Below are 27500 nucleotides of genomic sequence, written 5' to 3' on the forward strand. Positions count from 1 at the left end.
CTCGCTTCTATTGATGCGTCTGTAGCCCGACATCAGCAAACAGTATTGCTGTGCTCACCAGCAACAGAACCACCAAGCTCTGCAGATCTCCAATAGAGGGTCAAAGGCACAAATCTAACATGCGATTCAGTACGCAGCACGCGTGTCCGTGAACACGCGTGCACTTCCACACGCAACTGTGGATGTGGCGATATTTTTTTGTACTGTTGTGTTTTAACAGTTCAAGCAACCGTAATTTTATAATGGCCTTGTTGGGAATGTAAGTTCTGCCCAGTGACCAACTGTCTTTATGCGTCGATTTTATCTTGGCAGGCAAAGACTTCCCGCCAAAAACGTGTACTACTACCGCTGTCCGGACCACCGCAGGAACTACGTGATGTCCTTCGCCTTCTGCTTCGACCGCGAGGACGACGTGTACCAGTTCGCCTACTGCTACCCGTACACCTACTCCCGCCTGCAGCACTACCTGGACAGCCTGGAGCGCAGGAACCTCGACTACCTGCAGAGGGAGCTGCTGGGCCTCAGCGTGGTGAGTGTGCCCGTTTCCCTCTTCCTCCCCCCGGAGCTGCCTCTCCGACACAGAGCGAGGCTTCGCGCGTCCCTGGGCGCCTGCGCCACACCCCCCCCACCCCCGACGCTCGAACGCTTCCCGCCGTTCCTCTCCTGTCCCTCCGTCGTTGGAAACGGACCGAACGAGGTCGCGTGGACTCGAAGGCGAGCGGCGAGAGAGAGCTCCGGGTTCCTGGAGCGGCGCTGCGTCGCTCTCCTCCCTCGGAGGGGGAGCGGCCGACGCCTGTAATCAGGAGAGCGCGCCCACCTCACCGGCGCAGGTATTGGATCGAGCGGAGCGCAGCGCCCGCAGTACTGTCTCTGCTCTTATCAAATAATTGTAGAAGAAAAACTCATTAGAAATGCTCGAAAGATTACGTGTTCTTTTTTTTCCCCAACATTTGTCAAGGAGAGCTAGCTGCAAGGAGCAATGATGAAAGTGCATTTATTGATAAGGAGCTGGGTGCAAATTCAAAAAGAAGATGTTTCATGAAATACCCTTTGAAAGAGAAAATTATATTTGAGGCGAAATAATTTTAAATATATATCGCAGCTAACAGCACCGGAGAAAACATACGTGTAGGGCGACGTATAGGACGACGTTCCATACCGCTCTGTCGTGCTTCCTTATTGCACCTTCCAGCCTGGTAGCTCTGTTGCGGAGCTGTGCGAGAGTCCCGGCGCACGGCATTGTGGGATATCCTGCGCCGCGGCAGAACAAGGTCAGAGACAGAAGACGGCACGCAGAGCGGGAATTAGTATGCCGGGTCAGAGGAGCGTTTTTATGGCCTTATTTGTCTTTTTATTTCCTGTGTTCCCGGGTCTCTGACAGCCCGGCCCCCTCATTAGGGCCGGCGATGAGTGACGGATGAGGGGACCTTTAGCGCGCGGCTCTGTAAAGGGCTTAGCCCCGCCCCCGCCCCCCCCGGCCCGGGAACGAGGCGCCGCGGATCTTTACAGCGGGGCATATCAGGGCTCGTTCAGCCCGGGCACGTTCGCCCCCGCCCCCCCCCCCCCCCCCACCCCTCCACACAATTACTTCATTTCATTTCCATTTGAGCGTCAGAGCCTCGGCCGCCTTTTTACTTCACGGGTAACAGGAAGTGCGAAGCGGCGTTAATATCAGTGCGGGGTTCTGTGGGACCGGCGCCGGTGAACTTTGTTTCAACGCTTTTCCAAACTCGTAGTTTTAAACGGCCGCGCGGCGGGCGCATGCGAATACGGGTTGTTTAAAAACGAAGGCCGATAAAAAAATATATAACGCGCGTTTTAAAACGTTACGAGAAAGCGAAGTATACGTCAGGCCTGCTTTTAATGCGTGGGCACATGCCGCTGAGCTGACTGACATTGGCTCTGAAATGTGGCATAAATATGGGTTTTAACGGGTGAAGAGGTGTTTCAGGGAGCCGGGGGGCGGGGGGGGGCAGCTCGCCTGCTCCAGACCTCCTCTCTGTACTCGCCGAGTCACGGCGCTGGGAGGTTTCACCGGCGGAGAGAGAGCGCAGACGCGCCCGCGCGCGCTGAACGGCCCCCCGGAGCTAGCGGAGGTGCAGAGCCAGCAGCCCGACCGGAGCGACAGACTGAGCGACAGGCAGGCTAACAGAAGCGAGGGCCTCGGGGGCTAGCGCTACGCTAGCGCTCGCAGCCCGCCCGCTATAAACAGCAGCGCCGCCAAATCTGCCTTAATTGTGATGCCTTGTCTCGGCAGAACTCCGAGAGGGAGCAGCAGCTCGGCCTGTGATGGGGGGAGGTCTCCTATAATTGCACTACTGGGATAATAACAAATGCTTAAACTGCATATTGCCTTTCACCTTTTTTTTCTTCTCTACCTCCTCCTCGCATCTCTCCCACAGCTTGTCTCTCTCTGGCTGTTTCTCTTTCCCGTGTTCTGTTTTAACTTGTTTTATTTTAATCATACCGATGCCTGCAACAGGGAGCGGCAGTTTTTTAAAAAAGGCGCCGGGTGGTTCATACGCCGGACGAATAAACAAACAAGGCCGACCGCGATCCCCGTCCGTTGCACACGCATGTAAGCTGAACTTGAATTGTTCGGCGCCTGTGTGGGACGGCGCGTACCCAGGCGTCTGCTGGTTAGGAAGAGGATGAAAGGCTCTTTGCACTCTGTGATGTAGGTAGACAGGCTGTTGATGCATCAGCAGCGGCGCGCGATCCCCAGTTCAGTGTGTTTTCAGGGGCTTTCCTCTGGAGCTGGGGCCCGGGTGGAGCTTCAGACACGTGGCCGGTCCTGTCCTGCGCTCCTGGTATAGCGCTTTCTCCTTGTGTTAGCCTGCTGGCCTCCAGCTCTGATCCTGTGAAGGGTTTATTCGGCTTTGGGTTTGTCCCTGCAAGGGTCTCTCACTGATGTTCCCCCTTCCCTCTGTTTGTTAGAATCCTAGAGGGATTTTTTTAAGAAATAATAAAAAAAAAGAACAGCAAACAGTCCTGGCAAAGAAGTATGAAGGGCTCTCTCTCTCTCCGTCTCTCTCTCTTTCTCCCTCTCTCTCCAGGGCGATCTGAGTCTGTGGAAACAGAATGAAAGCTCTGCCTGATTGACTGCTTCGGGTTCGAGCTCCAACGTTTTTACCACCCGCTGTAGTTTCCCACACTTATTCACTTTTTTATTTTTTTTATCTGTACTGACTACGCCGGGAGTCTGTGAGACCATTCCGGCGTCTGGTACACGAGTCAACAAAGCTGATCTGTGGGAGCCAGTGCGAGAGCTGCGCTACCAGCTCTTTCCACACTTCCTTTGTGGCTGCAGCGATTGTTAGCGCAGACAGAGTTTTTCCACTTTTTTGAGCGGAAACCGGGTGTAAAAAAAAAAAAAAAGAATGAAAGGCATTGGAAATTGATTTGAAAAAAGTAATCAGAAATCGGTCTACGCTGCGAGCTTTGTGGAGGTGCGCGTACCCCTGCCCATTAAGTCCTGCGCTCCGTTCGCGCTCTTTAAGAGGTTTAACAAAAACGTATAATTTACTCTCCGGCTGAGAAAAAGAACATATAAATACACGGCGAAATGAAAAGCTTTCTGTCAACTAAAGCAATTCTAAACTTCTTCATCAGTGCCGGCAGTAAATCATAGCAAATTGCCCTGTTTGTCAACTTTTCAGAAATGATTGAGCTTTCCATAAAACAATACAGAGTGCATATAGATCAGCTACGCTCCACTAAGCTTTGCAAAAGTTAAAAGGGGAAACATCCCGTGGTGTCATGGAGGCATTATAGAGGTGAAACCATCTCTTCCATAGACCAAAAGTGACGGTGAGCTATCTCCAATAGTGAAAAGTGCTTGCAGATTCTGTCTTCACAAAAAGTGAATGGTAAGATTTTGTGTAAAACTATGTCCAAGCCCAATTTAGCATTGTCAACATTAATCTAGGGGCCATCAGCCATTGGATGTTGCTCCTGTTTTATTTATTTTTAATTTAGATTTTAAATGGAATGTATAATGAGTAGGGTCTACCACCCATTATATATATTTAGTAGGAGTTCCTCTGTATTTTCTCTTTAAGTTTTCCGTTATCTTTTCTGACTGATGTCTTTTATAGGACTTTCAATATCAACAAATGGCACCCTGGAGTAAAGAAATGTGACCGTTCTTTTATTATAAGGTCTCCATCTGCACAGAAATGTGCCATTTGTGAAACAGTTCTGAATGCATTATTTAGATTATATCTGTTTGGATGTACCCATGGGGCTACTGACATTCCGAATATGATTTTTCATTCTCAACGGCGCTGTAGAACATAAGTGACTGCGTCGCTCACACGATTCACCTGACGCACTGCCTTCACGTCTGCGCTGGGCAGCACAGGCAGTGGCACAGGCAGTGGCACAGGCAGCAGCGCAGGCGGCAACACAGTCAGCAACACAGGCAGCAACACAGTCAGCAACACAGGCAGCAGCGCAGGCAGCAACACAGTCAGCAACACAGGCGGCAGTACAGGCAGCAGTGCAGGCAGCAACACAGTCAGCAACACAGGCAGCAGTACAGGCAGCAGTGCAGGCAGCAACACAGTCAGCAACACAGGCAGCAACACAGGCAGCAGTACAGGCAGCAGTGTAGGCAGCAGCACAGGCAGCGTGAATGGCGCATACATTGCCGCCCTGTTCACATGGCTTGGCAGGGTATGTCAGAACCTTGGGCGAGGAGAGGGCATACCAAAAGCTTTTTTCCACTTTTCCTCCTGACACTGCAGCTTTTTTTAAAACGTATTATTTAGCCTAGCACAGGGGCCCTTTTTAATTTTGCTGGTAGGCAGTATTTTAACTACATTTCACACAGGCTCATTTGTGTAAATTTTCTTTACCATTAAAAGGGATGAGGTCAGTTGGCAATTGGTTTAATCTTCAGCTTCGAAGTTCTCATATAATATATAATAAAAACACGGTTAATTTATATGAAAATCTGTGTGGGAGCTTATATGTACAACTACTAATATTTTATAGAACCTCTTTCCACTGGATAACCATAGAATATCTTATAGGTTCGTAAAGTGCGTTTTATAGTTCTAGTTCTAGCATGTGTTGAGCACTTTGTGAGCAGGAATTCAGCACCTGATGTGAGTGAGATTAAGGCGGAATAGAATTTGGGAGATTTAAATAGACCGTAGAGCAGATCATCCCCGTAGTGATGGAGCTGCTGGAATAATTACCTCCAGAGGGGTGCAGCAGACTTCACTTTTGAAATGTTCGTGAACGACCGAATCGGACGCGCCGGAGAAGAGAAGCGCGCGTGGAGAAAGGACGAACGGAAAGGAAAAGCAGCTTCCCTGGAAGAGGAGGTCAGGGAGGAGCGGGGCGATGTGCTGAGCCGGGAAGGTTATTTTTTGTGGCCCTAATGGTCAGAGGGGTCTCCTGCCGACAACCTGTGGGGGACCTTGTCCCGGTGCCTTTTAGTGGGAATAAATGATGAGGAGCCGCCGGCGCTGCGGCTGTCTGCTGGGCTTATCGCTGTGTTTGTACACCGCGTGCCAAGATTTAATCAATAGCGGCTCTGCCTTCCGTGAAGAGAGAAGGTCAAACTCAGACTGGTGGCGAGTTGCTGATGGTTGAGATCAGAGCGGAGGCATTGGGCTTGTCTCTACCTTGTCTACTCTGTTAAACAAGGATGGATAATTGTACGTGGTTCATTTGTTAGGCTCCTTAACAGCAGTGAGAGTGGGTCCTTGTAACAGTAGGTTTTCCTTTTATGTCCCAGTATTTTAAATATTCATGTATATTCAACTATATTGCTGAAAGGCCTGCCTCTTTATGAATCTCATTCTTATGTATATATTTTTTTTTTGAAAATCCAGGGAAACTAGCAGAGTAGTTGGCATGCAGCGTGCAGTCACCACCAGGTCTTACAAAATGCTGAAAATCGCAATCATCTACACTTCCTGCTGTGTCCCAGAAGGTAAACGCTGTGGCTTGTTCTGTGAGGACCACGGAGAAACGTAGCATATCAGATCCTGCAACAAAAAGGATGCAGTTGGGAAATAAGGTTGGGTCTTACCCTCGCTCTTTGAGTCAGGCAGCACAAAGGCAGCCGTGTCTTCCCCCAAACCAAAGAACAAGGAATTTATTTGACGTTGGGTTTTGAAGATAAAGAGGCTGATCTGACCCGGTGTTATTGAGCTACCGTTTTATCTAGAGCACCGAGACCTCCAGGGTGCAGTCAAGGTGCTTTAGTGCACACCGAGACCCTCTATATCAAAGACAAAGTGATCATCTGGCAAATGTGGTGCACGGCAATGAGGCTTTGATGGAGCAGGGCCTTTGCGGCGTGATGAGGCGATGATGTCTTTGGGTGGAATGTGCTCAGCTGGTTATCCTACAGAGCCATGGAGTGATGAGAATTTTGAGGCGATGTCGACGAGGCTAGGAAAGGAATAATAAGGAGAATTTATGATGTGTCTAAATATTTATGCATAGACGTTGGACCTGGGCTATCTCGGAATAAATCATCGTAAGTAAAATCATCGTGTGTGCTTTATGTCTTTTGAAACTTGATTGGTTCTAATCCTGCATGGAAACACTGTGCTGCCATGGTTACTATTTAGTGAAATCCGGTATGGACACAGAAATGGCACATACGCTCACCCCCTGCATATGCATTCAAATCTGCCTGGTTTTATTCAGACAGTTCTGATACATTTCCAGGGCTCTGATGGTTCTGTGCCACTGAACCACTGCAGAATGTTACACGATTTTGTAATTATTTTGAAATTACGTTAGTGTAGGCTTCATTAGTTGGGACTAATTTTCTTTTTTTTTAAATATCATAACGTGTTTATTCCTTTAGTCAGTTTTGGGGAACTGGTTTCATTGGAAGTGGGTGTGCTTTGCATTCAAAGGCTTCAGGTGGGAAAGGCTAGCTGTGGCAGGCTAACCGATTGAGAGATATCTCCACTGCGTGGCCTCAAAGCTGGCATTGTGCTGCTGCACGCATTGTAAGTGCTGCATTTCCTGCCAGTACGGCACATTGCAGCACCCTCTACGTGTGATTATATGGCCGCTCTTGAAGAGTGAAAGGGCCTGGAAAAGCAGGCCTCTGTGAGGCATTGTGTAAAGGTTGACTCCACAAGGTGCGCTCTCCGGAACGGGCGGCCAAGGGCAAGGACTGCTGACAGGTTCACGGGAGAGTCAAGAGGAGGCTGCTGAAGAGCGAGCTGTCGAGTGACAAAGAGAGAGGGATGTGTTCTCAAACGGAGGCTGTGCGCGGCAGGCAGCCGTCGCGCCTTCTCTCCGAGAAATCTAACCCCGGCCACGGAGGCCCGTAAAACCGTCCGAATGTTTACGGACCCCGGCTTCGCAAATGGCTACATGGACGTGTGCTTGCGTGTGGAAGCTGGAAGCCTGCGTTCCATTTCCGTGTCAGGCACCTGCTCCCAGGAGGGCTGGCTGAGCAAAAAAAAAAAAAAAAAAAAAAAAAAAAAAATGCAGTTGTTTCATAAGTCAAAATATATTTCCCTGGCAGCGTAATTGCTTTCTATGCTTGCCTCCAAATTTAAGGCTCTGGAAGGAAAGTGGAGAAAAAAGAAGGGAGGAAATTGGTGTATTTCATTTCAGGAGGGATGAAGATGAATGACAAGTGAGTTACTCAACCTCCAAATTCAGTCAGGCTTAAGATTCACTTTCAGGGATTGTTAATTTGTTGTAAATTGAGTGAGAGACATTTTAGGCACGGGGAACAGAGACCTCCCTTGTCCATGTCAGATGAGGATGATGCGCTCTGGATGGTCCAGCCGAATGAAGTAAACATCAAGGAATGCATGCATAAAACTGTCTGCGCTGTTAATAGCCATCAGAAGCCTTGTCTGTCAACATCCTATGAATGATTAATATATGCAAGTTTCCGTTTTTCACACTAAATTTCAACAAAGCCAGAAAGCTCTCAAAATGTATTGTTTACAGATTGTTATGGCATCGCTATGGCATCTACACATTTCCATAAGATTTTGCATTGCCTTGTGCATATACAGAAATCCTCTTAACTCCAGAAGTTATTCTTAACTCTTATTAACTTCTGACACGTGTAGTCAAATGTTTTTACCTCTAAATACGTGTCTTGCCTGGTTCAACTCTTGTAGGGAACATGGTCAACAGTACAGGGCGTTACAACACACGGTCACCTGTAAACAAACTGCCCCGTGCCCAATCAGGGAAAATTGTAGTGGCCTCATCCTACTGCCGAAAATTACGTTGCTCTCGGGGGGTCAATTCTTCAGCTCTTTGGTACCTTAAAGATCAATACCATCCATTTTTCCCCCTCTGATCAGCTGGAGACTGGGGCACGGGCTAATAGTTAAAGATCACGTCCCGAGGAACAGGAATGGCCTCCCTGAGACCCCCACTACAAGCGCTGAACATGGGTACGAGGAGGAGGCGAACCCTCCAGGCCTGCAATCAGAGGTTAGGCAGCGCGCTGCCCTTCGTCCTGCAATTCAGCGCACGGAGAGCAGCGCTGAGCCGAGAGTGAGTCCACCACCGCCGCCCTGCAAGCGCGCGGAGTGCTGGGGCAAGGTAGGGGGGAGGGGCAGATTTATAGCTCTTAAATTGAATCTGAGAATGAGGAGATTGGGTCAATGAGGAGGACTGGTCATTGTCCTGCCGCGCGGTAAACAAGTGCCATCCGAGAGGTAGGAGTCAGGAGTTCACTTCCGTGGGTGCACTCTCCTGGAAGAGTCAATCCTGAGGCACTCTGATTGGACCTTGTTTCTTCGTGTCAGGGTAAAGAGGGTCTTAGCCTTGAGTAATGAGGTTGGCCACTCTCTCTCCATCATGGGTAGTGTCCCACCACATAATAACCTGAGAACAAGTTTCAGCTACTCAGACTGGTATGCTATTCTTGATACAATCACTCTATGCTTGTTGTCATTCTATGGGAATGCTAATGGCTAAATTAACTCCCGGTAAACTGAAAGGCTTTTCACTGGGGGTTGGTCGTTTCAGTGCAAGGTTCCTGTAGCTCTCTGTAGCTGGTCCTGGTGTCTTACACACTGCCCTCCACCCCGGACAGCAGCCCCCACTCCACTGCCCCCCACCCCCTGCCCCCTGCCACACACCCCAGCCGCACGCCACAGCTCAGCTCCACTGCCTCGACTCCTCTCCTTGACACATGTAAGGACTGGAGCCGACTGATAGCAAACATCTCCACTCATCCTGCTCCGATTCTCACGCCCACAGAGCCTTTTTCATCCTCCCTGCGCAGATACTCTTGTCCGTTCCAGACTCTTTTCACTCCCCCTGTTGCACAAAATAAATTTTTTCCCCCTTCATCCTAGAGCAGAAAATTGAAGGATGTGAAGGTCTCTCATTTTTCCTCCAGTTCTATTCTTTTCTTTCCTTTTTTTTTTTCTTTCTTCTCCCCCCCCCCCCCCCCAACTCCTGCGAGCGCCTGCCTCTCTCCCGTAAACGAGCTGCTGCCTAAGAGATGGATGCCAGCTCCGCTCTCCGAAGGCACAATGTCTCTCCTCCCCGGCACGCCTGCACCTGCATATTGTGATATAGTGCCTCTATTCACTGAGTCGATTGCCTTTAACGGCACCCGGCCAGGCTGGGTAAATTGAAAGGGATTGCGGCCTGCTTTTCATTAGAGCGGGGGGCCGCGCAGGCTGGAGGGTCTGGGGGCTCGGTGGGGAGGCGGGGGGTGGGTGCGTGGGGGGGGAGGCGGGTATCGGGGGTTGGCTTTCAGGCGACCGGCTGGCGTGGGCCGGGGAGAGCGTTTACACACCTTTCAAGGTAGAGGCTTGACCTCGCTGTGTGTGCAGGTGGAGATCCAAATCATTTCATTTACTAGCTTTTATATTCTTATTGACTTTTTTTCTTTTTTCATTTTTAGATTTACCACGGCGCTTCTCCTGACAGCTGAAATCCACCTATAGCTGCCTTAATGGTCGGCAACCTTTGATGGAGTTCCTATATCACAGTTATTTACTGGAACGTGAAGCTAATGTTAATAAAGAAGTACAGTTGACTTCAAATAGTCTATGCTTATATGGTTATATAATTTTTTTTCCCTTTTGAACCTTATTTTTTGCTAGCACCTATACTTTGAACATTTAAGATCTCTACTGCGTGCTTGTCTGTAGTCATTTCTTTTGAGAAAAACATCATCTCTCAGTCTAATTACCGTGTTTTGTATGGAGATCCACTTCTTTTTAACGAGTTAGCGAGACATTTCTGCTTGTTATTTATCCGCGACGCGAGTGACGGATCGGAAACAGCCGCCGTATGCAAATGAGGCCGCGGCTACGAATGGCGTAAAAGAGGAGGGAAAGAAAACACAGAGAACCGAAGAACAAAGAATTATTTTTGGAGCTGAATCGCCGAGCGTTTTTCATTTCAGTGGGGGGGGCTTAAATGATCCCAATTAAATTGATGGAGCACCGACAGCTCTGGTCTGCTCTCCGTGACAGTGATGGTCGGGTCCGAGACGGAGGAGGTCTTGATCCAACGTATCGCTTTTTCCTCGACGAGGGCAATCATCCAGAAAGAAATCGCTGCCTCAGACGCACGCGTCGACCGCGGCTGCGAGCGTCTGGTGGTTATGTGGAGTGGTGGAATCCATTAAACATGGCGCGGAATGACAGGCTTCTGTGACTGTAACTGAGACCAAGCGAGGGCCTGTGTGAAACAGATGTTGTGTTTAATATAAAGGGAACGTCTTTGGCTGAAGGGGGATTAAATATCAATGGTTATTTCAACTGAGTTCAGTTCATGGACGGTATCAGTGATCTATAGATGTGCAGTATTTCTTTCTTTGGTAATGCTGTTATAACTAGCATGTTTGCTTGACTTGACACTTGCACACGTGGTGTTCTCAGACATAATACGTTCTGTATCCAGTGTCTTTGAGCATGTGCTGAACACGCATTTCCCTTGAATGTGTTTTGACCTAATAAAAAACTAACCTAATAAATACATTAAATGAGATGAGTTTAAATGAAACCTTAGGGACACACAATATGGAATGAATTTGTATAATCTGTTTTGCAATCGTTTGAAACAGCCAGTTATGCAGTGTAAAGAATCGTAGCTTTGAACCCATGTTTGTCTGGGTGTGTTTTTGGGCTAAGGGAAAGCAGGCAGAGGGCCTGGTCAAAGGGAGTGCCATTCTGCCACAACCTCCCCCCCCCCCACCCCCCCCCCCCCCCCCCCTTCAACTGGCTGGGAGCAGACACTTAATGATCTCTTTAGAATGTAATAATAAAAGATAAGTACATTAAGCCCCGGTCCCATATAATTGGATTATGCTAAGATAAATTACGGGTGTCAGCTTCATGCCAGGCTGCGTTTGAAGTTTAGACCTGTCATACGTAATAAAGTTTATGCCACTCCAGAAAGATGTGTTTAAATATTGGGGATTTGCGGATGAGTAATGGTGACAGCGCTTCCCAATCCTTCCCCGGTTTCTATGGAAACGCTGTGGAGACTGGTGGATTTTAGCTTGCTGTCACCTATTATTTCTGTTATGAATTGAAGACATTAAACTTTTGTCCCATAAAGACCTCTGTAAGAGATCAATCTTCACATTTTCCCCGCTGCCCCCGACGGGCCCGGAGAGGAAATAAAGCACACTCATCCACATACACAAAAAGCACTCTGTCATAAGAGGAGCCTGATCTCTATTCAGTGTCTTACCTTCAGATGTACAATGACTTCTCCCCATTGATTTTAGGAAGGTGCAGAGGCGGAGGCTGCGGAGAGAGGGAGTGGGGGGAGGGCGGGGGGGGGGCGGGGGGGCGGAGGGAGCCGCTGAAAAGGAAATAACCTTTTTCTGATGGCGTGGATGTCAGATACAGCATCCCATCGCTGCCCATTGTGAAGCCGTCAAGCTGCCACGCTACGACTTTAAACTTGCGTTTCAGAGTCACAAAGAGCCTGCGCTGGGAGTCCAGCGACCGATCCCTTTCACCCAGAGATCAATACCGTCCTTTGTCTCCTCGGCCTCCTTCCCACAATCCTCTCTTCACGCGCGGTGTTCATGCACAGTTTAGTTATTAATAAGGCAAATGCGTCTTTGTCATATAAAAGGGAAATATACATTAAAAAACCTTACGTTCATATACAGTAGGTCAGTATTTTTTACTGACATGGATGACACCGTGTGTGCCTTAAAATGAAAACGCTAAATCCTGCTTTGAAGCATATTTTAAATGAAATGTGTGTTGTTTTTGCGACAATTGTTTGGACCCCTTTCCAGGCTGTTTGTACTTTTTGTGGAGGATTTCTTTGAAGACAATGTACAGCATTACTTAATAGAGGTTACTGACTTGGTAGCACTGATCTGTTTTGTTATAGTCTGATACTGCATGGCAGCCAGAGCTACAAGCATTTTTGAACTGATTTGATATATCAATGAAGCTGATTAAAAGCATCGCTCCTTGTTCAAACATGTCCTGCTAATGCTGAGCGTCGCCCTCCGATGAGGATGGTCATCCAATGACAGGTAAACACGTAGAGATGGAAATCAAGTCTAATTACCACCACACTGTGCATCTGCATAGCATGAATGTGTTGTTTGTATAACAAAGTATGCTGAATAAAAAAAGAGATCTTGAGATCCATTTGTAAAAGCCTCCATATTAATAACACGTTAAAGGCGTATTCATCTTTGGGAGTAGTCTACCTTTCACAACAAGCTGAATGGAGTAGCCTGTGCTTGAAGGTTCATGCTCCCTCCACAGGAGGGGTGTGGCACCGTTTTCCTGTTTTCTTCACCTGGGGGGCATGGTTTTATTGGTTAAATTATGACTGTAACATTTGAACAAAGTAGTCGCTCGCCTGGGTAGGAAATAAATTACTGGGCTGCGATTCTGCATAATTGAGCGCCCCTGTTTAACGGTTAGCTGCTAGGAAACCAACTGCAAACTCCTCTCCAGTTAACAATGAATATTTCATCTATGATTGTAATTATACTGCTTGTACAGCTAGTTGATGAAACATACGATAATTAGAATGCCCCCATTCATTAGCTATTGTCATAGTCATTTGGTACAGACAGAATTGTAATGTTGGCTGCCTTTGTTTCCCTGTTGGAAAACCTTTTTTTTTTTTTTACTGTAGTTGTCACGATTGATTTATGTATGGTTTCATAGATTTACCTGTGAAATGCTAAGTCATTATGAGGTTGTTTTATGTATTGATGTGAGAGTCAGGTTTCATGAAACCAAAAACCATTGAAGCTGCTATATGATATTAATTTGAGTCAATCATTGTGTTTTGATGTTTGTAGCAAATCTTTTGATTTTGGAAAACCCCTGTGATTGGCAGCTCATTGTAGCCCCACCCACTATGTGATTCAGGAAACCTTGCATTTCCTTTATTAGTTTTTAGGTACAGTACTCAGGCATCTGGACATTTTCAGTATTGGTGCTGCTGTCAGCATGTTTAAACAGTGCTGTTGTAGGGATCTGTTGTTCCAGGCCAAGAACTGGCTTATGTAGCTCAGTCAGTTTACCCAGTATTTTGACATTACTAGGCTGAAGCAGATTAGTAATTTAAGAGAGTACTTACATAAATCATTAGTGTAAAACATGTATCATTGTTATACAGTTATACATGTTAAGGATATCCCTTAACATGTCTACTATGACAAGTAGGTTAATCTTATGCTTAACTAATGCATGATCAGTATTTGACTAAAGTTGGTTACTGAATTGTTAGCTGGTGTCAGCCAGTGATCGTGTTGCCTTTATACTGTACTTTTATTTTATACTTTGAATGCTACACTCTTAAACAGTCAATCATACTCATGGTTTCATGGGCTGAATCGTTGGCCTCATTTACAGAATGAAACTAATATGGCTATTATGAAATTTATGCTAATTTATGCAATTTTCAATTAATGATGACTGTCCTGCACTGTGGTCAGTGTGGTTTTTAGAACCACAGACATGGTACAGTGTTTCCCTTAGGATTTTTTTTTTTCCAGCAGCAGCGCATAGATTTTGCAAGGGTTCTCAGGTTTACGGTGTAACTTAATGTTGCATATGCGCACGCGCAGGCGCACACGGACAGCTGATTGGTGGAGCTTTATTACAGGTGAAATTGCAGCTCAGCTGATTGGTGGAGCTTTATTTCAGGTGATTCGCACCTCAGCTGATTTACTGATGTCAGTGGCAGCATTGTGTTCACGCGTACCATAAAGCCAGTCATCCATTACTCGTGTGTGTTTACCACTCGGATGAGTACGGATGGGTTTGGGGTAGCGAACAACACCGCACGAGACTCCCATGATGCTCGCTGAAACAACTATGTACAACAACCGATGACGTTACAAGTTGACTTACAGTCGAAAGTAAATGAGCGCAAGTTCCGTGCCTGAATATGAACAAGGTGGCAAAAGATTAATGTTGATCGCACTGACAATGAACAAAAGTATTTTGCAAGATAATAGAGGCCACAGCTTGTTTCAACAAAGTAATTCAATGAGTCAATGGGTCCATTTTCCACTCTCACAAGAAATTCAGCAGTGGAGCTGCATCTGTGTAGTGGACACCTTTGTATTTCCTGGTGTGTTTTCTGCATGTAATTTGAAATGTCCAAGGTGAATGCGCTCACATTGTTGAAATCAAACTCAAAGTCCAACAGACATTTTTGATGCCATCCAGCTTAACAGTAATTTGAAACAGCACGTGTCAGCGAGGACTAATTTCGCGTTTGATGTAGATGGTTGTTCCTCGATGCCATCGTTTGACTCCTCTGTGACCTCAGCCATGCTGTCAGTTGCTTTGTATTTTCCTTCTGTGCATTAGAAGCACTTCTCTGCTTTCCTCGTATGAATAAAGCGAAAACAATATTCCTTTATTTGTATAAATACAAAAAGGAAAGCGGCCTGTCTGCTTCCCCTTTTTTTTTAAAAAGAGAAAAAGCACGAAACAGAAATGAACTGTAATCCGATACGGGCTCGGTGTGTATTTGTTTAACGTACTGTAAGAGCTGAACCTCATTACCGCTGCCATTGTCACCCGCTCGGATCCCAGGGAGGGTGTCTGCCTGCTGCTGCTAGTCCTCTTTGTCCTCATTCACAGCAGCTGTAAAATGGCTTCATGCCTTCTGAGAGAAATGTGAAGCACTGTAGGTGCTGATTAAGGCACCATCTGCATGCGAAATCAAAGCGCTGTCATCAGAACATTTAATTCTCTAATGAATGTTTTAAGTAGCTGGCAAATGTAACTAGATAGTTTTGTAGATAACAGAGGCGAAATTAGATAACTGACAAAGTACCCAGCAAATTTGGATGGAAGCAGGATTAGTCGGTGTACGCTACCGACCGAGATTAGATAGCCCTGAGTTTTAATTAAAATTCCCTCTTCCTATTTAAGGTAGTAATTTCAATGTGAAAGAAGAAAAAGTTTGATGTTTTGCAGACAGCTTGTTTTAGTTTGTTCTTTTATGAGTCTCTTTTTTCCTCTCTCATTTTCTGAGCCGATCATAATCAGTTCTATCTCTTCTGGCTGATAGCGTCTACCTGGCCTTCTTCTGCCTTAAAGCCAAAATGTCTTGTAATTTAATTTACTGGGAAAACTCTGCACTGCCACCGCAAAGACAGACGCGCATGTCTGCATACACATGCAGCTTAAACTCATATTGATCCATCACAAAGAAGACAACCAGAGGCGTTCTTTTTTTCAGTGATCTTTTTTGTGGCCTTTGTTTACCTCCAATACGGAGAATTCCGAATTCATTTCCTCTTTATATTTGCAACCTTTGCTTTCTTTGTGTCCTTCACCATTCCAAAGGTTTTATGTCAAAAAGAGAGAGAAATTCACCTGACAAAATGTTTCAAAAGAAAGAATGCTTGCTGCAGTTCCTGGAATAAAAAATAAAAAAAGGACTGCTTCACGTTGAAGCGCTGGTTAATTGTGAAGGGTACGGGTGGTTTAAAGACAGATTGATTTGCATCCACATTAAGAAATTAACAATTAAACTAATGGGAGCAATAGGGTGGCAGTGTTGACCTAAATCTTCAATTACAGCCTCTGCGTTAAAGAGCACCATGACCCATTCTCTCTCTGCTCTGCCCAATTAGAGCGGGTAATTATTTCTCTGGAAAAAAAACTCCTGCGTGTTTTGACGGAAGGATGTTTACCTTGTTGCTTTAAAACTTTTCTCTCCGCCTAATAGTCTCAGGTTCCTTTCTCCCTTCTTTTCTCCACAGCTCATTAAGCCCAAACAATTATATTCCAGCGGAAAGCCTTGCGGACTGCTGTCCTTAATGAAAACGCTCAGAAGAGAAGCGAGGGGACGATTCGCTGCGTGAAGTGAAATTTATTATTACCTCGCTTGATTCCGAGCCTCTCTTCGCTGCCTGCGCCCGAAAAGAAAGACGTTTTCAGAAAGCGCCATGTACGAGAGAAGCTGAAGGGAGATAGTCTTGAAGGTGTTAGGACAATCAACACATTGCAAAACACGACACGTTTCGCCTCAGGAATTAAAATGTGACTGGTGTGTAATTGCTGTTTGCCTTTATTCGCTGTTATAAATATGGAACTTCGGTTTTCACTTCGTATAATTACACTTTTTTTTCGAACAGAAATGTGGGGTTGTGAGATTTATGTACATTGACGTCACAAAACGCTTTGCTTTTTTGGAATGAAATAAATTTAAGTCCAATCATGTGCGAAACATGGAACCATTCAAAAAGATATCAAGTCTTTGTAGTGATTATTTCCTTCTCTTTCTTGCCCTATCCTGCTTCCTTTATTGTTCACATTAGAAGCAGCAGCAAAGCAAATGTTTCTCCATCCTTACATTAAATTGCTCATGACAACAATTGCCGCTCCTCTCCCTAGCAAAGCTTGCTAGCCGTCTAACTGGCTACTTATATCTGTATGCTTATCAAGTGGCATTCTCATGAAAGCAAGCTCTAGATTGCAAGCCAGCTGTGATGATCTGACAGACATCACTAGCATGCTTGTTATATTCTGTGTGGCTGTGAATTACCAGTAAACCATAAAAGCAAAGCTAACAATAATCCTTAATGAATGTGGGACTAGGCTGGCCTACTTGGGTCGGGTTCCAAGTGGTTTTTATTATCTTTTTTTTGTGGTGCTGACCTGTGTCATCTCAGTCTGGTAGCAGTGCTGGTGCTGGCCTACTCATTTGCAAGCTGTGGGCAGAGCTGGCAAGCTGTGTGACTGCATTGTTTCCATTGGCATTGGCACAAAATCTGAGACAAACACAAAGAGAGGAGACAGCATGTAGCGATCTCTGATCAGAGCAAACAACCAGAGGCACAAGTAGTAACCATCTGCCCTGTAGGGGTTACTCTTCAAAAATAAGGACTGTACCCTTTGATGAATTCAGCTGAAAACCACTATGCATCCAAGAGAACCTCACAAATCCATGGCACTGCGTATAGCCTGTACTTTTCTTTAAAAAATAATGAATGAAAATACAGCAAATGAGGGTGACTGTTTAGAATATTGTCTACTTACACATTTTTAATAAAACATTAATAAGTACATTATACACCATTAACAATGTATTACTACAGATTTTAGTCCAAATTTAATGAAGGCTATATGTGCATGTATGGGGGAGGCCAGGGCTTCCAGATTAGAGAATTTCACACTATATTAATGGCTTGTCCCTTCAAGAAGTCACATGTTCAAAAGCCAAGTGTGGACATCCACATGGTTTTTGATCCACTGTGCATGTACTCTGAATATGATGTCCCAATGACTCTACCCCCTTACAGAGTAATCAACACACAGCACAGCTACAACAAAACAAGGGGATTAAACAGCTCGGTACAGTCCGTTCCCAGCCTCCCTTCTGCCTCTTTGACCACTTCTGCTCTCTGAGCTCTTCCGGCTCCTCGCTTTCAACTCATCTTCTGATGCTCTCGTACTTCTGAAGATAAATGTTGTAATGGCTTAAAATGGCTCCTAATGGCATAATACTGGCAGTCCACAGAGCCAGTTAGTTCAAAACAGTCCTCATTACCAACATATAGTGTATCCTTGTGTACTACCACCATGTTGTATTTATTCCTCTTGCCTTGGGGTCCTTATCATACAGGTGTCAGTGCTGGAATATCGTTGATTGGTCATTGAAGCTGAATGCACAATAACTGTACAGTAGGTGAGACTGTAAATTTTTTAAGATAATGCATTGTTATGGTTTGATGACACACAGAGCATTTTGGTTTTGCTGTAAGCAATAGCAGTCATTTCCAGACAACCCAAAAATAAGAGAGTAAAAGAAATATAGATTATAGCTGCAAGCAGTATAGATTGTAGCTGCAAGCAGCTATGTCCAGAGACTGAGAAAGGCAGAGGAACTGACAGTAAAACAGTTATTTTCAGCTTATGTAGAATGTTTTTGTAAGTAGTATGTTTTTGTAAGCATCAAGTTTATAATTTAGGTAGAGCTCACCCCATATTGTCCTACCTAAAATGAAAACACAGTTTTCGCCCCATACTACAGTTATCATGTGATATCAAGAGGGCAGTCATGCTGCAAGCCAATACCCTGCACCCGTACAGTGCCTGTGTGATGGCTCACTGTTTTCACTACTGACTCCCACCTTGAGCGGTGACTAGCATAGGCCACGTGCGCGTGACTGATTTGTATTGAGCCGCCTAATTCCTGTGAAGCATTGGCTCAGGTGAGGGACAGTGGTAATCTCAAAGTGAGAATTTCATTCCCAGGAAAATAGCTTAATGTTAATTAAATTTTAGTCGAATGTCAACATTAACTCTATAGACCAGAAAGCAATACGCTTTTGAACTGTCTGCCGCAGCATTGGTTCTTGTAGGAACATCAATGTGTTCACTTTCATTTTCAATACAGGCAGAAGATATGGCTGGCTAGGATAGCTTACGGAAGTTAATTCCCTCAAATTTCTCACATTTTGATATAAGCTGACCAGATACTGTAGTTATTTAGCAAGCTAGCTACACTCCAGATAGACATATCCTTCTTGTTGTGGACTGTCAGTAGGAGAACCAAGCTTCCTTAGTCTTTGATACATTGTCTGCCCTGCATTGGAATAATATGGTCTGGCTAAATGTAAATACAATTGCATAAAAATTATGATCGTAGTTTCCTTTTGTCATTAAAAACATGGTGTAGCTTACATATTTAAGCATTTATTTTTGGCAGTAGCACAGTTTGTACTCAACTTCTCTCAGTGTAGAAATAAAATAATAACATAGATGCAAACATTAAAAATGTTAGAATTAGTTTAGCAATTAATACATTTTAAAATCAAAGGTACAGAGCCTGGTATAACCAGCACTTTGGGGCATTAACTTATATACTTCTGCAACAAATAGCAAGGGTAATAAATAAAAAAAGTCAATATATACTGTAAATTTTACAGTAACCTTAATTATTGGGCTGTATTGGTCTAAGCAATGAGTAAACAATTTGAGAACTGTTTACATTGGGATGCTTGGTGTGGCCTTATAACGGTACTATTTATTTATTTATTTATTTATTTATTCACTTACCTTTCCATCTAGAATAATGGCATTGTCTCGAAAATTCTTAATTAGATGTTTGTGTGTTTTGTATTCAGGAAGCTTTTTGTTTGTGCTGTCTTCTCCACTCTGGATGATGGACAGCTTCTAGGATTTCTGTAGGAATGGACTGCAAGAATTACAGCTCAGTCTCTTTGAGCCAAACTGCACAGGAAAAAATAACCAGATAAAAAAAGAACACAAAACTTCCTTATGTAAGGGAAGGCTGCCAGGTATTAAAACAAGCCAACAAGGAGATTAGAATAAGTGATGGTATTAATCTGTTAAGTAGCAAACACCCAATGGTTGCTATCCACATTTTTACTACTTACCTCCAGCTAGTGATATCAATGCTCTAATTAAGATAATGTGTTTAGTTCCTCAAATATTTATGTTCTAGATCACATCAGACTCTCATAAATTCTGATAAGTCTAGTTTAAATGTTCACATCTACAGTAGGATCTATTTCTATTTCTATATCTATTTTGGTTTCTATTTCTTTTTTCTACCTTTTATTCTCTTCTGTCATTCCTTTCTTTTTTCTTGTCTCTTCCCCCAATAGAGAGAGAGAGAGAGAGGGGGAGAGCAAGAGAGAGGAATAAATGCATTGTCAAGCACAGTTGCTGCAGAGGCCCTATCAATAGAGCAGGACTGCTTGTAATTAGCTGTATAATCACCTCTGTGATTTAAGTACTGCTCACTGCCATGCCCTGCTCTGCTCTGCTCTGCTCTGCTCTGCCGCGGCTGAAGCGGGGTGGGGTGGGGGTGTGGGGGTGGGGGTGGCGGTGGGGGGATGGGGGTGGAGGCAGCGGTGGAGCCACGGTGGAGCCACACACACTCTCCACCGCGAGAGTGTCACACCTGACTTCCCTCAGCTCTCCGTGCCCCGCCCGCCCGCATGCGACCGCTGCGCGCGTTCGCTTCTTCAGCGCTAAAGCCCCCGCGACTGGAGGCTGGCTACTGGCACGCTTAGGCCATTAATCAGGCGTTTTTTAAAAATCGACCGGGTACAGTAACAGACCGTCTTATGTGAAACGTTTCATCCCCCCGCCACCCCCCCATCCCCCCACACCCCCCGCGCTTTTGTGACTCGTCCTGTAAACAGAGGCAATGTTGTGTCTGACTCTGTGACCCTGTGACAGAGGTGGGGAAGATGTCCGGGGGAAGGGCGATGAGAGTTCTGGCCTTGTCCCACCTCCGCGCTCCTCGGGGTCACCGGTCCTGTCTTCACAGCTGACTGTTCACTGAAGCCCTTCAGCCTTTCAGCCCAGAGCTGAAACTGGCTGGTTCATCATCATGGTCTCACACACACACACACACACACACACACCTCTGTCATCCCGATTGCACTTCCCGGCGCATTAATGCAGTCAATATCCCATCAGAATACGTCAGGCGTTTTTACACGGAGCCTGGAAAGCAGCGTTCTTCCTTCATCGCGCCGAGCAGCATATGTCTCCGCCATCGCTCCGCCCACTCCCTCTGCAGTACGTCTCCCGCCGAAGCTCTGCTTCCACTGCGCCGGCTCTTTTGTGAGGGCTAAGCTGATTTGCGCTGCCAGTGGATCGCGGGAGAAACGGGAGCGCGTCTCCCCCTGACTGACTGCCGGCGCGGCTAGAGGAGGCGCAGCGGAGGAGCACCTCCTCTCCTCTCCTCTCCTCGCATCGCCTTGCCTCGCATCGCCGGGACAACCTGGCACGCGCCACTCTCTCACACTCCCCTCTAATATGATTTGTCCTGGCTATTGATACTCCGAAACCATCGCCCCTCCGCCCCCCCCCCCCCCCCCAATCCCACGCCCGAACCCCCCCCCCACCCCCCCTTCCAATTTCCACACTAACTCAATTAGCATCTCGTCAATAATGCTCAGCATTTCATTTTGCTGCTTTAATTAACAAATTCAATTTGCTCGAACCGCTGTGAAAACAAATTAAAAGCGTGCAGAATTAAAGCCTGCAGCTCCGAGGATGTGGCTAAGGTGATTACAGATGCGTCAAATTACTGCTTTCTTGTTTATTTTATCTGGGGAGAGGGAGGGGAAAAAAAAATGTCTGCGTAGATCCTGATGCTCCTGCATGGACTGATGGGTTGGGTAAAGTTTTTGGGGGGGTGGGGGTGTAAGTGAGAGGAACTCATGAGCTCTACTGTCAGATCATGAGGGCACAACCCGACTCACCAGACATTGGGCCTGCGGTACTCTACTCAGGGCCTGCGCGTGGCTATTTCCTCGTTCGCGCTCCATTCGCCTAATTGAAATGCTGGCCCTCTCCCGCGCTGCATTCGTCGACGCCCTCTGGACGAGCATCCTTCACGCTGATGTTCCCCCTGCCTCAGCCCGCACAAAGGGGGGGGGGGGGGGGGGGGGGGGGAGAGAGACGGCCGGTTTCAGGGGCCAAGGGGCTCGTGCGGGTTTTATAGCTTCTCCTTAATTAGCCGCTGATTAGGGCCCGTAGACATGCGGAGAATTCCGCCGTCTTCGGCAGGCCGTGCCTCCAATTAACTAATTAGGACCCGAGGTGAGAGAAGTGAGATGGAAATCCCGCGTATGACAGACGAGGCTTGGAATGGCCGCGTTGCGCTTTACGGCAGTTAGATGCAGGGGTATGGAGAGATCGGGAGAGGATGGTCAGGTGGTGTAGAGCTTTCATTTCAGCCACGATAGAGTTGGAGCTATGAGGATGAGAGTTGTAAATAAATGCAATGAAATGAATGTGTTTGTATGTACGGCCTCTGGAAACATAACAGCACTGCTCAAAATGCTTTGGAGTTATTTCTAGTGTTTTTTAAAATTTTATTATTGCTTTAAACCACAGACCCACAAATGCCCCTACACTTGCCATTGCAAAGCCGGCAGGTTGTCAGGAACTGTAAGCATTGAAAATAATCAATCGAAAACATCACTATAACTGAAATAATACATTTTTAAAAACTCCAGTAAGTCGACAACATCACTTTTCCCATCATATTGCTACCTGCTGGTGTTTTTCACCGAAACACCACCTGGACCACTTTCCCAGTGTTGAAAAGTTTTCTCATCATGTCACTGTATGGAAAAGGACATGTTCCTTGGGTGTCTGCTTTGATTGGATTCTGTGTACTCTATCAGTGCAGCTTAGTCAAATACTGTGAAAGATTCATTCCACTGACAGGTTCTATGACATCTCTGGTCCTCTAGTTATGATTAAAAGTTTCTTTCCTTCGCAATTTCCATCTGGGTTGCCTGCGTGTCAACATCTGTGAGATTTTCTTTAACCACTGTGAAGTGGAAAGGAAAATTTCATAAATGTTTCACTCATTTTACAACACTTAATCTCAGTTAAAAAGCCCCCCCCCCCTTCTCCCCCTCCCCCTCCAGTTCTTACCCAATGGTGTATTTCGTGCAGCCATCTGAATTAAGTGTAGGGTTTATGGGATTGTAAACTTGAATACTAGCACACTAGCACACTAATTATTGTCATTTCTAATTACCACAGCAAGTAGTGTGTTGCAGTAATGAGCTGTGCATGATATAACCTTAAACAAATAATGCATTTCCGTACCTGGATGAGCCTGAGACATTAAAAAAAGGTCACTTCCGTCTTTCGGTGTTATTTTGTTTGTCATTACTTGGTCTCTGTCGTACGATTTGCACAAAATACTGACATTGATTGTGGAAAACAAAGTAAAATGGTAACAGATCAGGTGAAGAAAAAGATTATTTAAAATGAATGCGAGTCGAATGAATTTTCAAGAGTACATATTTGCAGAATAGCTTTTCCAAGGCAGTGGGCAGGGTTTAAAATTCCAGTACCTATCCATTTATGCAGCTGGATATTCAGGTTAAGTACTTGGCTCAAGGGGACAACAGCATTGGCCCACTTGGAATTGAGGCCCGCAACCTTGTGGCTTCAAATTTTCCCTACTCGCTAAACCACTTCTGCCACAACACCAGCTTCCAAAGAAACTGAGATCGAAGGTCAAACTAGCCTTCTCTTACACCAAATACTGCTGAGGTGTGTGTGTGTGTGTGTGTGTGTGTGTGTGTGTGCGTGCGTGTGTCTGTGTGTGTCTGTCTGTCTCTGTCTCTGGGTGTGTCAGTCACATTACACCAGAGGATAGTGACTCTTCCACTGCTGTGTTCCTCTGATTCCTTGTTTGCGGGGACCCTCGGTGTTTTTATAAATGTCACATTTGCCAGACCTGTCCTCCTCAATAAGCCTCCGGTGCTGCTCCCATCAGGCCGGAGTGGCGGGTGTGGTAATTGTGTTGCCTGGTGCCGGGTAACTGCAGATCACCTGTGATTGATTAGCGATGTGCTGCCACTGATTAGCAAATCGCTCCGCTCCTCACTGTGTGCCCGTCTCCTGCGAGCCACAATCAAGCGCTGGACCGGGCTGTCACAACGCACACACACGCACACACACGCACACACACACACACACACACACACACACACACACACACGCGCGCACACACACACACACACACGCTAGCACACACTTCGTAATTAAATCAAATCAGCGATGCTCTTTCCCCTAGCCTTAACCTTCCTGCTGCAGAGACCTCTCACTCAAAGCCACAAAGACACACTTTCCAGTCCTGTTCAGCACCCCTCACCAACAGCACCAGTGCAACACACAGTGGACCATTGTGTCCAGTCTTTTTTTTTGGAGGACAACACCCCAGAGGGATGTATTTTAGTAAACCCAAAGTCAGTAAATAAACAAGTAAAACTAAAACATCCTGTGTAACTCATGAAAGTCCACTGTGATCACCATCAAACCTGGGTAGAAGCTAAGCTCTATTTGCTCTTTTTGTTGCCGTTTCCTAATCCTTTTTCAACACCTAGAGCCAAAACAATGGGCTGGCTATCCAGGCTCAGAAGACAGGGAAGATTATTGCACTGGATTACACAAGAGGAAGTAGCGATGCTAAATTGTGTAAGTAGGGTGTCATTGATCCCGTCTTTTGGTAAATACCAGGTCATTTGTAGTGCACTTTATCAATAAAGGGTCACTTAAATTCCAGCAGGCAAATAATTGGTGAGTCGGGGTGCATTGACCATGCTATCCGTCCCCTCTGGTCGTTGATTTGTCATGAAGTGAGTATGGTGTCATTGATTCTCTTCCAGGTCAGTGGGGGGTCACCGTCTGTTGAGCGTTGAAAGGAAGGCTGGGGGGGCACAGAGTGTAATTTTTCAGTAATGACATCCTACATACCCGCTTTTAGAAGGAATCTCGTTGGTGGAAGTCAATGTTCTGGTTGAAATGCCTTCAGTGTGATAGAAAGACATGCCCCTTGAGTGATATGGTTAAAAATGGCGGATTGAATTTCATTGACTTTTTCTGATATATGCAGTATGGCTGACTCAGGAAAAGTTTCATTAAATGGAGTTTAACTGTCCCTGTCCTCCGTCAAGTTTTATTTGTGGCGGGCAATTGAAGTTAAAAATTCATTTATGCGTGTATTACATGGATGAAAACATCATTTCATTATTCCACATTTGGTCGGACAATATGGATTGAAATAAATATTTTTCAATCTATACTGCCAGATATATGAGTTGCCATCATAGCTTGCTGGCTGATTTTCAAACCTAGCTGGGTAATAACAGTGTACATACTGTACATAATCTATGAAGGTAGTGTACCATATGTTAAGGTAATTAAGAAGGAAATGACTTAATATTATGATCATAACTATGAATTTTTTATTGGCTTTCCAGCTTGTGAATGACCAGTTATATAAGGTTGTTTAAATAATTAATTAGTTAAATACAAGCACTTCATAGTATAAAAACAATTTTCTCTCTTAGTAATGTGTTTTGCAATGCTAATCTAAGGATAAGACTGTATGTTTCTTTGACCATTGTTTATTTTCAAATAAAAGGAAAAACTAAGTACCGTTGATTCATTGAAATTCCAGTCAGCCTCCAATATTTCTGACGGGGTAAATATTTTACAACTAAAGTGCTGCTAGTCTAAAATTACATCAGCTAACTACAAATTCAAGATAATATTTTTCTAAATTGGTTATACTGGGGCCAAGCTTTTACAAAAATGTTGCAGACATATTTCTCTGATCATGTTTTATGTTTTATTCCAAACTTGAAGGCATTTAGATTTCTGTCTCTTCATGGGATTCAAATTGACCAAACAACAGACCCACTGGTGAATGATATTTCCTTATTTGCATTCTGTGTTAAAGCTGCTGTAATTGTAACTGTGCTGCTTTAACTAAAAATCTGATTTTTTCCAAAATGATGTATGTTAGCCCATAGAAGTGACAAAAAAGAAATAACAGCAATAATCAGTTGCTTCAGAAAGTAGACATTTGGTCCTGTAATTAGAGATTTCCAGCCTTTGGTGTTTGGTCTCCTAATATGTGAAACAATACGTTATAATTGCTGAAGGGATTTAATGAATTTCACAAATATGCATATGTTTTTTTGGGTGTTTAACCACAACAAATAAGCTCACTACATCCAGAGCATGCTTCTTATGAGTGCTAAAATTGTGTTTTGGCTCACAGCATTGGTAGCCACAGCAATGCATGTTCTCTTCACGTAACATACAGCATAGCTACACTGTGTCTATCCAACTACGAATGTTGTGTTGTAGTCATAATGGCTACTTACAGTATTAAATGTGTCTTTACATTTAATTGCACATTTTACAATTCTGAACAGTTCTGACTGGTAGGCTTGTGTGTCTGGGGTTAGATATTGCCCGAATGTAGATTTGATTCATTTTTAAAAGGGGCAGAGAAAGGGTGATATTATTGACGTTGTGTGACTGTCTCGGGCCTGGTTTATGAGATGGAGCCGTCGGGGTCAGACATATGGACTTTCAGGGTCCTCTTTCAAGCGGGGCCTTCTGATGGACTGCCTGTGACAGAATGATGGAAAGGGGTCCTCTCAGCCAGCTTAGCTGCCCTTCTAATTGGCCTTTATGAATATTTAATGAAATCAAGATGAAATTCAATCATGGCTTTTAACTGCTGAATCGGAGAGTGGTGTCTGTTGGGGAGGAGGGGGGTTGCATTATTAGATTTCTCTGGTCTAATGTGGACTGCAAGAGTGGGGTTTCAGTTGAACACAGGTGGCAGAGAGTTAGGCTTTCAGTCTGAGGGGAGCTGCTCTCTCTGAAGGAATTAATCTTTTATTTGTTTCGCTGTATTTTTAACCAAGGGCTTCTGGTCACGCTACAAAGTCTCTCTGACTTGGACCTGACATTTTTACGAGACCTTCCTGTGTTTAGTTGCAAGTCTGATTATATAAATACTTGAATGGATTGATAAAAAATGACTTTCAGTTTTGTTGTGCATTTTAATGGACCGGTATATTAAAACTGTGCAAAAGTAGTGATATCTTAAGTCCTAAGTGTGAATAATGATATCATGAATGCGTATATTGTAAAATATACACAAATTCACATTTTAATTGGTTGCAATGTTGTGTAAAAATTTGAGGGTGCATTTTTATATTTATCTATCCCATGTCTAAGTTTATGTGTTTTTCATATGTCCATCCACATTAAATGCATATTAAGGAGTGGTAGTAGGCCATTTTCTATTTGCACATTACCAATGCCAATTTGGTCTAAAACGCTTTCCCTTGAGAGTTAATTGTGAAGTGACTCATTTTTAAAATCCAGTTTTGTTTTTGCTCATTGGAGTGCACAGAAGAATCTAAGTGCATTTAATTAGAAACTGGGCTGTTATTTAAATTAAACATTATTGTTTGGTAATTGATATCAGTTAAATATTCAAAGTATATTTCATAACAAAATATTGTTTATATTTAAAACAAGGAAAACAGATGAAGAAAAAAGCTAAACAATTGTTTAGTTAACCCCAAGTTGAGTGTTAATTACATTTAAAATCACAGGAACAAGACCAGCTCCTTCACAAGTAGTGGTTAATTGTTGTTTTTGAAAATATTTTAATGTACTGCATTTATATAATTGTGAACACTGAGGTCAGGTTATTTTAGTAGGTTATTTTTAAAGGCT

The 27500-nt window shown here is 44.8% G+C and overlaps 1 protein-coding gene across 2 annotated transcripts in view; it reads left to right on the forward strand.

Moving 5' to 3' along the window:
* The window catches only part of agbl4 (ATP/GTP binding protein-like 4), a 312708-nt gene that overhangs the window by 186866 nt on the left and 98342 nt on the right, over nt 1–27500 (forward strand). For both annotated transcript variants that reach the window (XM_035412247.1, XM_035412249.1), the window contains exon 5: nt 313–529. In XM_035412247.1, the coding sequence (XP_035268138.1) occupies nt 313–529 (217 nt within the window). The remainder of the gene's footprint in view (nt 1–312; nt 530–27500) is intronic.

The sequence above is a fragment of the Anguilla anguilla genome, chromosome 4 (assembly GCF_013347855.1).
Source record: "Anguilla anguilla isolate fAngAng1 chromosome 4, fAngAng1.pri, whole genome shotgun sequence".
NCBI classification, from domain to species: domain Eukaryota; kingdom Metazoa; phylum Chordata; class Actinopteri; order Anguilliformes; family Anguillidae; genus Anguilla; species Anguilla anguilla.